The sequence below is a fragment of the Glossina fuscipes genome, unplaced genomic scaffold (genome assembly GCF_014805625.2).
Source record: "Glossina fuscipes isolate IAEA_lab_2018 unplaced genomic scaffold, Yale_Gfus_2 2, whole genome shotgun sequence".
Taxonomy (NCBI): Eukaryota; Metazoa; Arthropoda; class Insecta; order Diptera; family Glossinidae; genus Glossina; species Glossina fuscipes.
The window spans coordinates 28286724-28299276 of record NW_023998416.1 but is presented as its reverse complement, the minus strand read 5'-3'; the positions used below and the strand labels follow the sequence as shown (position 1 = coordinate 28299276).

Below are 12553 nucleotides of genomic sequence, written 5' to 3'. Positions count from 1 at the left end.
TTAAATGTCCCCCTCGTCGACGGGCAATGCTGTTTCTTGCGCCTCTTGCAATTCTTTTTCAACCTGCTGTTGCCAATTACTGTCCATTTTGATTTCAGGCGGCAATAGCGCTGGCATGGCGATAAATTGCAAATTGGGATCGCCTACTAATTTACGTGCCAACCATAAGAAAGGCTTCTCGAAGTTGTAATTTGATTTAGCAGATATATCGTAGTATTGCAAATTCATCTTTCGATGGAACGTAATACTTCTGGCTCTCACTTTTCGATCCTTTATATCCACCTTGCTGCCGCATAAAACTATTGGGATATTTTGACAAACGCGAACCAAGTCCCTGTGCCAGCTGGGTATGTTTGTGTATGTTACTCGCGACGTTGTATCAAACATGAGAATGGCGCATTGCCCCTGAACGTAGTAACCGTCACGTAGACCACCGAACTTCTCCTGTCCAGCCGTATCCCATACATTGAAAAGGATCGCTCCACGATTCGTATGAAATACGAGTGGATGAATTTCCACACCTAGCGTAGCTACATACTTTCTTTCAAATTCGCCAGTCATATGACGCTTTACATATGTGGTTTTTCCGGTACCACCATCGCCGGCCAAAACACATTTAAAGGTTGGTATATTATCTTGCTGAGTCATTTTGTTTTTTTTTGTTTTTTTTTTTTTTTTCTGTAAAAAGCACGCCGTAATACGTTAAAGAATCAAAAGCCAAGTTTTCCGATTAAATTTCGCTTCGTGTACTATTGGTTTTTGCCTTTGTTTATAGTTAATAATAATAAGAAAATTTCTTAATCTGAAATCCGTATATTTATTTATATTTCTTCTTCCCACCTTAGTCGACTCAATGAAGAAAACAAAAGAAATAAAAAAATGACACTGCCGAACTGACGTAAAATTGCGATTTTATTCTACGTTGGCCATGATTTTTACACAATTCATAATATTTTATTTTCTTCCTTTTGAACGCATTCGTATTTTGTAAATCGATTTTTTTTGCTTAAATACATATATTTTTGACGCGCTTTTTTTTTTTTTTTTTTCTTTTTTTGAAAAAAAAAATTCGAAAACTGTTAATTTTTCAGGAAAGTATCTATTAATAGATGACATTTTATGAAAAAAAAGGAACGAGAAGGAGGACTTGAAGATAGAGAAGTAGTATCGAAAAAATCATTTGCAATTTGTTTAAAACTGAAATCGAGGGAAGAAATAGAGAAAGAAATATATATGTCAATGAGAAATTCAACTTGAATCCAAGTTCAACATCCAACGCCAAGTATGTCGAAAGAGCAAAGAAGGAGAAAGCGAATGAAGGAAGCAGGGATATTTCATGACTATTTCGGGAAAAAGTTAACAAAATGTTCGTTATTATTATAACTAAGCCATCTATTGGCAATGCATTGGAATATAGATGCCGTGTTATCGTTTTTTTCGAACACCGCTTAATATGGGCTTTAAATTGAATTCAATTGCACTGATCTGTTAACTTTTTCATTTCTTACACACAAACAAATATTTCTTTCCTTTTTTGGATAAATTCAAGTTTGCCAAATAATTAATGGAACTGAACATGAGGCGGAGACCGTAAGCGTACAGTGAAGTGCAAATCTAAGTCTAACCTTGAAAATCGTTAGTGTAAGTGATCTTTGGATCTCTGCAGAGAGCATCAACAAGCATCCTTCTTTGTCATTTTTTCGTCAAGTTCTCTGTCATATTATCAGCTCTTAAGATATTTGATAGGTCTCTAATCATTTCTCCCTTTGATGATGATGATCTATTCTTTGTATGTTTATAATCTGACATGAAACTAAATCGGGTTACTTAAGTAGTCTTGAACAGTTCGCCAAAAAGGCGGATTTAAAAAGGGGAAGGGCAATGTTTTCTCAAGGTGTTCTTGTGAGTTTTGTCAGCACGTATGTGGAGTTGATTATGGTTTAACAGTTGCTAACTACTTTTTACGTTTTAAAGTTGTAGTCCTACAAGTCAGACGAGAAAAATTCATGGCATACAAGGTTTTTGTTGCTGCTAAGAACAATGTGTTATCATCAAAAAAGTAAAATCTCTGCATATCTGACGCCTCAAAATCGCTTCTAATCTAACTATCGGTGCCAATGAGCTTTTCCGTTCAAATTACATTTATGTGCACTTTAAAGGAGTTGCCTATCTCTTCTTTTCGTTCTGATATAGAAAATCTTACAGTTTTTAATATATTTAATAATATTTAGAACTATTCCTGTAAATCGATCGCAAGTGAAAGTTCCTACAAAAAATTGACCTTCGTCTGGTAAAAATCTCCAATGATTATGATTAAAGTAAGCTTTTCGGTTTGTAGTATGGTCTAATTTTTGTTGTTTTGTTATGAAAATTATTCTACAGAATATATCATAGTTGGACTATATTGACCAATATTTCTTCTCTTCCTCTCCACATGTAACGTTTTTGTGACGTAGTGAACACATTTTTTCGTCACAATACTGTTGATATGGGTACCATATGAAAAGATCTGGAGAGTAGAATGTGAGAAGTCAAGTGTATTGCTTCTAAATTAATTGTGGCGGACGTCATGACTTTGTGGATAAATGTTTTCTTAAAAATGCCTTCATTATAGGTAGCCAATGAAAGGAGTCTGAGAGTAGGATGCGATGAAATGTGTTATAATATTTAGTATGGTAGACCTTTCAATAGTGGTCGTTATGCGAGATTCGGCCCTCGCCGAATATAACTTTCTTACTTGTTATATATATATATATATATTATTCTAATTTTATGCTTAAATAAATTCTTAACCGTGGATTGTCGTAGGTGAAATGCTGTAGACCGTGCAATAGTCAGTCTTGCTCGTAGCTTTTTTTACTTGACAGCTAGGACTTGCATACTGAATTCGTTGTTATTGTTTCAGTCTTTCTTTCGGAATAGTTTTTTTTTTTTTTTTGTAATCGTAACCGGAAAGTACGATTCTACACGAAAATTTAATTCGATGTTAGATGATTTCTAAATTTTTTTTGTTTAAAAAAGATATCTAGTTATGTAGATCTAAGTTCGATTCTATATATATATATATATATATTTATCTATCTACTCTTTATTTCCATTTATTATAAAAATTTCGTCCACAATAGATTACATGCTGTCATTGATGTTGAAACGACTTCAGAACATTTTACTAATTGGAAATTTTATAAAGTTTGTTGTTTTTAACTTATATAAGAAAACATCATAAAATATCTATCGAATTTTGTTGAACTTATTTCTTTTGTGGCCTTATAGTCAAATGGAAATCAATAAATTTAATTAAAATAAAAATCACTTTCTATCAATGTTATGCATATATATTGAGCCGTACAAGCAGCACACACACACCCAACAAAAATATATTTTTTAAAGATTATGGATATAAGTTACAAATGTTTTTCTCTGATCGAATAGTTTGTGAAAATGTTATTGAATGTTGTAGTTTATAATCAACTAAAATTTTGTTTTCATATTAATGGGAGAGAGAGAAAAAGAGAGAGAGAGAGAGAACTGAGACAAAAAGTTTTGTTCATGCAATAAAAGAGAAAAATACATTTATATTAGAATTACGTACATTCTTTTTCTTACATTAGTAAAATGAAACTGAATTCAATAATTTGATATTTTATTTATTTCTTTATTTATTTATTTATATATTTATTTATTTATTTTATCTGCTTACACATGAAATTCGACTAAAATATATCAACAGCCGTGTTTAATTGACCCTTAGAAATAAATCGTATACTAATTATTATTAAAAACTAGTATAAAGTGTATAAGGAGAAATAAAGAAAAAATTACTAATTAAAAAATAATTCATGTATAAATAAATAAGCAAAAAAAAAGCATGTACACAGATAAGCAGAGAGGCACATCCGCAACCAACCTTGAAAACATGCCAAGTAAACTCTAAGAGATTCGTAACAGTTGATCTTCTTTTCAGGAAATCTTCTTTTCTGCAAAAGAAGCTATGGCTAGGCAAAGCCTCTATCGTTCTACATTTGTGGGGTGGAATAAGGCAAATACTCTTCCAACATAAAGGCAAAACACCTGATTTGAACGACTGATTAAAACTCATTGAAATAATTGCCGTCAAGCAGGCGTCATTCGTACTAGAAACGATGGGATGCGCAGATTGTTATTGAAGATAAATAGGAATGCAACCTATTTTGGGAGCTACGCTTGCGCATGCCATGCGTTGGGTTTATAATTTAGAAAATACATGTTTGTACTTGAAAAAAGGGAGCAACAAATCAGGAAGTTGGATATATCTTGAGGTGAAGATAATTCTTTCATATGCCCATCATTGCGAATGAATGCATAAAATTGTTAGATATATTTTGTTAATTGTGGCCACGACAGCCGGTTGCTTTTATTATTTTCTGTGCTGAAATTTTATAAACCTTTCAAAGTTAAGGTTTTTTTGTTTTTATTTATTTTTAATTTTATTTTATCAGCAGCTACATATCATTACGGTTCATTACAAAATATATATTATTTTGAGGACAACGTACCTTATGCCGTAACATACCTAACCGTGAGACTATAGTGGTAAAAGAAAGACAAAGAAAAGCAAGATCAGCACGTCGCAACTATCAACGACGTAGCCGATTAAGTGACGTACGTTTCGCGTATTCACTTTTATCCCAAACGGCGAATAAGCTACAAAACGTAATATCAATTTAATATATTATTAAAATTGTTGCTACTCAATATCTAATTTTTGCTTTTCTAAAATAAGGCTGATAACCTATATTGGTAAAGCTTACTTTTTATGTTCAGTCTGTTTGTCCATCCATCGGGCCGGGCCTCCTGTCCCCTTTGTTTTCTTCCGTTCAACTTACATATCGCAATTTCCGATACATGAATTGGTACAAGAGAAACTTTTGGCCCAACGACCAACGATATTAAAAATGATTCAAGTCAGATCACCTTTTCCACCGCTCCAAACTATTATTTTGTCTTATTTTGAAATGTCTGTTATATGGGTAACTGCATAAAATCGATTAGGGTGTTTAATGGTGAGCCAAGTTTCACTATAGCGCTTTTACGTGATTTTCTTTCATTTCATTTGTATAAAACAATTGCGTCAGCGACGCAATAATAATACATATCTCTGCAAAGATGAACTCCATGCTTGCAATGATATTTTTCTGACATATACTATATTTTTATATGCATTTGTACGTATAATTAATATTAAGGCTAGATATCCTTGTTATCTTAGTCGAAATAATTTATCACTTTCAACATTTTTTAGCTATCTTCATATATTATTAACATTACAGTTTGGTGAAGGGTGAAGAACGATGACTGTATGATGATTATTAGTGATAGCTCGCTACTTATGCCTCAAAAGTAATTGTCTAAGTATGACAACGTGTTAAAAACATTTATGAAATAAAAGCTAGAGAGAACCGTCTTCATCTCTAAGGGTGCGAACAAAAACTTCCCCAATTAAACAACTCGTAACGGCAGAGGGTGACGAAATGACGAGACTTCAATCTACCGGCTAATCATCTGAAAAAGGCGTTAGTAGTGCTAGTGATAATTTGGATGAAGACTTCACAGCCGTAACGCTAAATGGACCTCTGCTGCACCCTCCGCGACCCAGTTCGCCTTTAGAAACTGTAATCGAGAATAATTATTCTTTCACCTTGCGATAGCAATGAAGATTTATCTGATGCATGGAAAACAAATTCATTTACGGCTGCCCACTGGCTTGGAAATTTTATATATAAGTGTATCATCACTCACATAATGCTAAGATATCATACAGTACACCATCATATATTGCATTTATCAATATTGGAAGTACAACGTACCAATACTGGTATTTCTCTGTGAAAGACGTATCTTCAATGTCAATCTTATAATGCGAAGTGTATGGCGGCATGCGCAATGGCGCATTCTTCGATATTATTGCGACAGAATGATCCTTCGTCCAGTTTATCCTTAATTCTCCCAATTCTTTGTGTTAGATGATTAATTGATGCCTTGTCATCGCATCACCCTTTGCGGTTGCGGTTGGCTTAATTATCAATCTCGAAATTAATTCGGAATTAGCATTGCAAGCATTTTTTTCGTGTATAGAAAATACATAATAACGACAACACAGCACTACACAGAACAGATTTTCATTTATACTTATGTATAAGACAGCGATGCGAGGAGGAAGAAGAAGGTCGATGTATTCCTGTCGCGAGAGGAATTAGAAAAACACCATGAGCAAATAGAAGGGGGTGTCGTGAAATTTCTCGATCAATTTGCGTGTTTGTTGGTTTAACTATAAAAAATCCTTCTGAGCCAATTTTATATTTTCTTCATTATTTTTGATCATTTGTGATATTATTTGAGGTTATAAGCATATGAGGCATATACGCTTGCTTTCTTCTTCTATTCATTTGCTTCGCTTTTCTCAACTTGGTTTCTTGGCTGATTTCTTATCGCATAGAATTTTTTTTTTAGAAAACCAAAAATTCCGTTAAAAATATTATTAGGCATCGGCATAACAATAATCGTCGAAAAACATTTTCGTTTCAGTCTTTATTTGCTGCATCTTCCGTGTCGTCCATAATTCAGTTACTCAATTTTTTTATATTTTAAATATTTTTCCTTGGGAACTTTCTCGGTTTACTATGTGTTCAAAAAAATTCTCTCAAGTAGCTTTAATGCTATATAACTTGGAAAGGAAATATCTCTCAATAAATGGTTTTAAAGTCGCGTAACCTTTTGAGTCCTTTTTGACTGTTAAATATAAAAAGGTTTTATTTTTTTAAATTATTCGGTTTTAATTACTTTTTAAAAATTAAACAAACAATGAAAAAAAATTTGCTATATTTTTAAGTCAATGTCAGTTCGACCAACACGATAACGCTTTTCATGTTTATGAAAAAATTTCTTTATGGCAAATACAATCGGTAGCATGGAAATGAATTGAGGCCGTGAAGGCCTCTGAAAAACGCTTAGTACCATTTTTCGCCTAAAAATCTGCGAAGCCCATCAGTGACGTCGTAGTCGTAGTTTTATCAGGACAACGACGAAGATTTAACGGTTCAACTGGTAACTGTTTGGTTAAATAAAGTGCATTTGAAACCTATGAAAAACACGCAGAAAGCTATGAAAACACGGGAAACGGTCTTAGAGTTTTTCTTTCATCTACCACTTCTTCTAAGATTGTAACATCAAATGCAGTCGTCCCTGCGTTCTATAATATATTTCCATGCAATACCTCCGACTTCCATTCATATTCCTTCCATATGTACCGAAACGTACGGAACATAAATGTATAGAGACTAACGCTTTCGTAAATGAAGTAAATAAGTCAATGGGAAAATTTTCGAAACTTACTTTTGAAATTATCTTAACAGAGTAGAGTTTTGTTAAATTGCTTTGAAAGTCTAATAAAAACATACGAACAATTTCCATTGCATTAGATTTAATTGCTTCAATAGTAATTCGAATTAGATTTTATTTACAAATTCTTTGGGGTTGTTTTTTTTTTTTATATGTAATCAACAACAATTGTCATGAAAGCCAAAATCGTCACATTTCGTCGTCATTGAGGTAAGCAATGTCAATTGATGCACCGAATTGTCATCGACATGATTGTCAACGGTTTCGCTTATATGCATTAACTAATACATAAATTTTTTAAAACGAATATGTGTATTTACGCGAGTGTATGTGTACGGGTTTGTAAGCGTACGCATATATATATATATGTATGGAGTTCATTTAATCGACTATTTTCGTATTACTGTTAATCGTATTTCCGTTTCCGGTTCAATGTCATATTAATGTTGACGCAACGCACAACACAAGTGCTTTCCACTTGTATTCGTACTAATTTGTGTGCGCATATATATATGTTTATATTTTTGTCTTATATCTATTCGCGGATGGATTTTATAGCGTTTAGATGAGTTTTGAATTTGATTTTAAATCTGTAGAACGCGATAAAATCATGGCACAAATATCGCTATAATTGAATTGTTTTGAATGATTGTTGTTTTGTTACTCTTGGCTTTACCAATTTGTGTACCAAAGGGGCATCAATTGTGTATATATATATATATGTATATATATGTATATTTTAGCCATGGAAACGTTCAGATAATGTCACGAATATTTTCCTATACTATAAAGCAATGAGCATTTATTACAATCTCTATTGAATTTTTCGCGTTTCTTTTGTTTTAATCAAAGGAATTTCAAAATGAATTCATCTGATTGAAATTTTTTTTTGGATATGAATTGTAAGCTACTATGTAAACGATTTGCTTTTAATCTAAAAATACCGCGTAGCTTTTCAATGTAATGACCAATAATGCATTTTTGCGTAAATTTGAAATTGTTGAGGATATAAGCATATTATTGCACATATATTTAGGTGGCGGGGGTGAACTTGTTTTTTGTTTTTCACATTCGGTTGTTTTCAATTGCATTTGTGTTGCTTAAAGTGGAAGCAAAAACTCCGATTTTATCAGATGAATGAAATTTGATCAAGAAGTCGAACAATGGTCCCCTATAACGCCTTTACATGGGCAGTTGCTTAAGATGACGTTCCGAATTCTTGCAGATAGAAAATGATGCTTCCTTGTCGTCAAATCTAAATTCTTTGCCTGGTTAAAGTAATCGGATGGAAGGAAAACACTGCTCGCCTACGTAGTAATAAGAATATATAACTGATTCATAGCAAAACGACTACTAAGGGATATTTTTCTCTAAATAAATCAGGCTTGATGATACCTTTGTTACAGTCATAGATTGACTCTCAGGAACTAGACAAATTAAGTTTCGATGATCAAGAATATCAAAAAATTATCCAATAAATACTTTTCTTATGGGTTCTAATAAATTGCATGAATTACAAAATAGCTCTGATAAATTTTCCACCAAATCATCCAAAATTGTATTGATTTATAGTCCGTTGATTGAACTAAGAACTTAGATAAACTGTAGTTTGATAAACACTAAGAGAGAATGCTACGTTAATGGCACCTCTACTTTAGTCCGATTCGTACTAAGAGCGTAGACAAAACGTCGATTAGCTCCAATAAATGTCTTTCTTATTGTTTAATAAATTATAGTTCGAAAAGTACTAAGAACTTGGAAAAATGATTAAATAATAACAAATACTACAATGCTGATGACATACTCGCTATAGTGTTATAGGTAATAACAACATGGACAAAATAACCAATAGCTCCAATAAATGCTCTTCTTATGATTTGATCTGCAAAATTACTGCTATTACGTAAGTGTGTGCAAAATTATGAAATTTTGAAAAATTTTCATCCAAATAATGAAATATTGATGACACCGTTGCTAAGAATCTGCATCAATTATCATATGACTTCAATAAAAGTCTTTCTTTTGGTCTGATCGGATTTAAAAATTTGGACAAATCATCAAGTATATCTAATAAATGTCTTTTCTATTCTCTGTAGAATACTAACGACAGATAAAAGTGGTACAGTGGTGTAGGCATCAGGAACATGAGATAATAACCATGGATAGCATAGAAAAGTAATGACATCTTCCACAGAAACTACTAGCAACTTGTATACATCGTCAGATGACCTATTATTTATCATTTTCAGCTGTGATCAATTTTTGTCCGACTGCAAGCACTCGTGAAAGGACATTTTGTACAAGTAGCCTATCGGATAAGAATCGCGACTATCAAGCTAGTGTTCTCCTGCGCTTTAGAGTTTATATTGGTCGTAGCTACAATGAGTGTTCAACGGTTAAGGCATAACATTAAGGCACATTGTTCTGTGCCCACAAGCTCGCTACCTCTTTCTCTTTTCTGACTTCTTTCTGACAATCGCCGTGCTTCACGTGTAGGTGATTGATTCTATTAAAAATGATTGGTTATATTAATTTATTTTATATTACGCTTACTTTTAATTGATTCTTACGAAATTTTAAACAGTTTTCTTATAATTACTTAAAAAAATATAAACACAGAAAAAGTTTTATAATTCGATTTAATTCAATTATAAGTGCTTTTATTAAATTTCTCTCTTATTATTCTCACCTGATGTGACGATGCATTGCTTTTGTCTTTTTTGTAAATAAATAAATAAATAATTAAACTGAATTGAATTTATTATAACACTAATAATATTTATCCAAATAATCTGCACTTAATTAAGTTAAAAATCGTACTTTTCCTTATCTTATAATTAAATTTACCACCCATTGGGCATGAAAGAGTTGTATCTTAAATTAGAACGCATTTTATTACGGACCTGTGCTCTCTCTATAGCACAAGATTCGCAATCTTTAATATAATCTTCTGCGAACATATATAACTTAACTGTTGTCAAACTAAATTCATATCAAGTTCCTCTCTACTATTGTATATGTTATCAACATTTGCAAGGCAGCAAGACAGCTGTATTTTGGAAACGAATTGCTTGCCAAAATATGCCGTGAACGATAATTAAGTAGAATCTATTTTAGGAGCAATGAGCTTATTTAACATTGAATAGCTTAAGAGCACAGAGGAAACACTAAACTTTAAACATGTTGAGTATATTCAAAGAATTGATAATGTGAATAGTGAATTTGAAATGAATCTTAGCAAACGTTCATTAATAATAATATTGAAATTGATTAGCATGAACATGTATATTTTATGCTAAACTAAACTAAAATGCGAAGGTAGCATTTTATCTTTAACGTGGATTGCATGTTGAAGTGAAAAAACATATTCAAACATTTCAATATTTTTGATTTATTGTCTGCAATAATTAAGAAATGCGCACAGAATGAAAATTCCTTTCAATAAGAATTACGAGAGGACGAACAACAACGCACTTCAGACACTTAGTACTGGAATCACTCATATCTAATTGTTATTATTCATTGCGTGGGCAATTCGTGCCGCGACCTAGAAGATCTATTGTACTCGCCCGTGCGCCTATCGGAGGACCATACCGTGCCCGGCGTTGTGATATGCTTGTCAAACAAATGTTGCCGGGTTTTATAGATGACCCTCACATTCATGTAGACATCTCGCCCGTCTTCTAGCAGAATCTGCACGAGTCTGTATCGGACATACCCCTATTTTTCACATAGTATTTAAGGGAATTGTGACCCGCGTAGAAGCCTGCGCTTCCTCTTGGTTCCATTAGTTTATATGTCTCCCAATTCGTGCACTCGGGATATCTGTAGGTTTGGTGTGACATCGCGCCGTCCACAATGTCGAACCGTATGTGTTGATGGTCTGACAATGAGACCTCGCTCGATACATGCCATCCTGAGATAAAAGAATTCAGGTAGGAATTGGTGGGACTAAAATCTAACACATCCTCCCTGATTGATTTTCTAAAAGTCGGTTCCCTACCTGGATTTAGAATAAAATCGTTATTTTCTACGGAGTATTTAAGGAGGTATTCACCTCTAGAATCAGTGTTCTGTAATAAATGGCAATAGAGCCAAGACCGGCGCTACACTGTATAGTCATTAAAAGTTTCTGTTCAAATCTTTTCAAGTTCTCTTAATTCATTTAACATGTGCATGCTTTGGCGTTACAATCACGTAAGGCAGCGCCATTCCCAATTGATTCGCTCACTTTAGTTGTTAATGTCGCAGTATTTATTGATAGAATAAAATTAAATCAATTGTTTGTTTCTTTTAAACCACTCAGGGAGTGACGTCCCTTATACGGCCAACACGGTGACAGTCGCAAAGAAGTGAGCAAAAAGAAGTGACCGTAGTCACTATGACACTGAGATTTGAATCCTCAAGCATTAATTTGTCAGTCGTTGCAGGCCTTTCTTCATACACTTCCTGAATTGCAGTAAAAATAACGTTATCGACTCGTTCGAAGTAATATTCCATTCTGAACTGTTCCAGAGGTACCGTAGTTTGGCTTCATATTTGGATTAGTTTTCTCAGATTGTGGTACCGTAAAAACTCTTCACATTCTTCACTCAGTGTATGGCCGTCACTTTAAATGAATATATCATATATTGGTTTCGGGTTTATTTGCTAACTGTGCGTTTATTTTAAATTGACTTTCTTATAGGTAATATGCCTCTATCGCTGATGTAAGTTCTTTGTGAGCGAGTCACGCGCTTTTTCCACGTTGAACTCTCATCATATTTTAAACTATCTATCTCAATTTTTGTGACCGTGAGCACTCTCATAGCCGAAGGCGACAAACGAATGCAAGGAGAGACGGACGGACGAAAGCAACTTTAATCAGAATCGTATTCTATTCGAGAATTTATTTAGTTTATTGGATTTGCATATTTTTAGCCATTGTAAAATGAAGAAGAAATCTGGTGTATACAGTCATCTTTCCAATAAAAATAAATTGCTTATCATCTTATCAGCTTACCAGCATATATGTGTAAGGGTAGATATATTCTTTAAGATTTTCCATTTGAATATACCTGCATTCGCACACTGCAGGTGTGCTACTAAGAAATGAATTGCCTAGGGAATGACAGTAAAAATTTATTAAAATTTTACAGAATTTCTATTCAAGATAGACATCATTGCGAGCTACCAA

General features: G+C 33.3%; 1 protein-coding gene across 1 annotated transcript; it reads right to left on the bottom strand.

The window, feature by feature from the left end:
- Positions 1–648, bottom strand: LOC119634045 (GTP-binding nuclear protein Ran-like). The gene has a single exon (XM_038027956.1). The coding sequence runs from the start codon at positions 646–648 to the stop codon at positions 1–3; it is 648 nt and encodes a 215-aa protein (XP_037883884.1).
- Between the last annotated feature and the right edge of the window lie 11905 nt (positions 649–12553).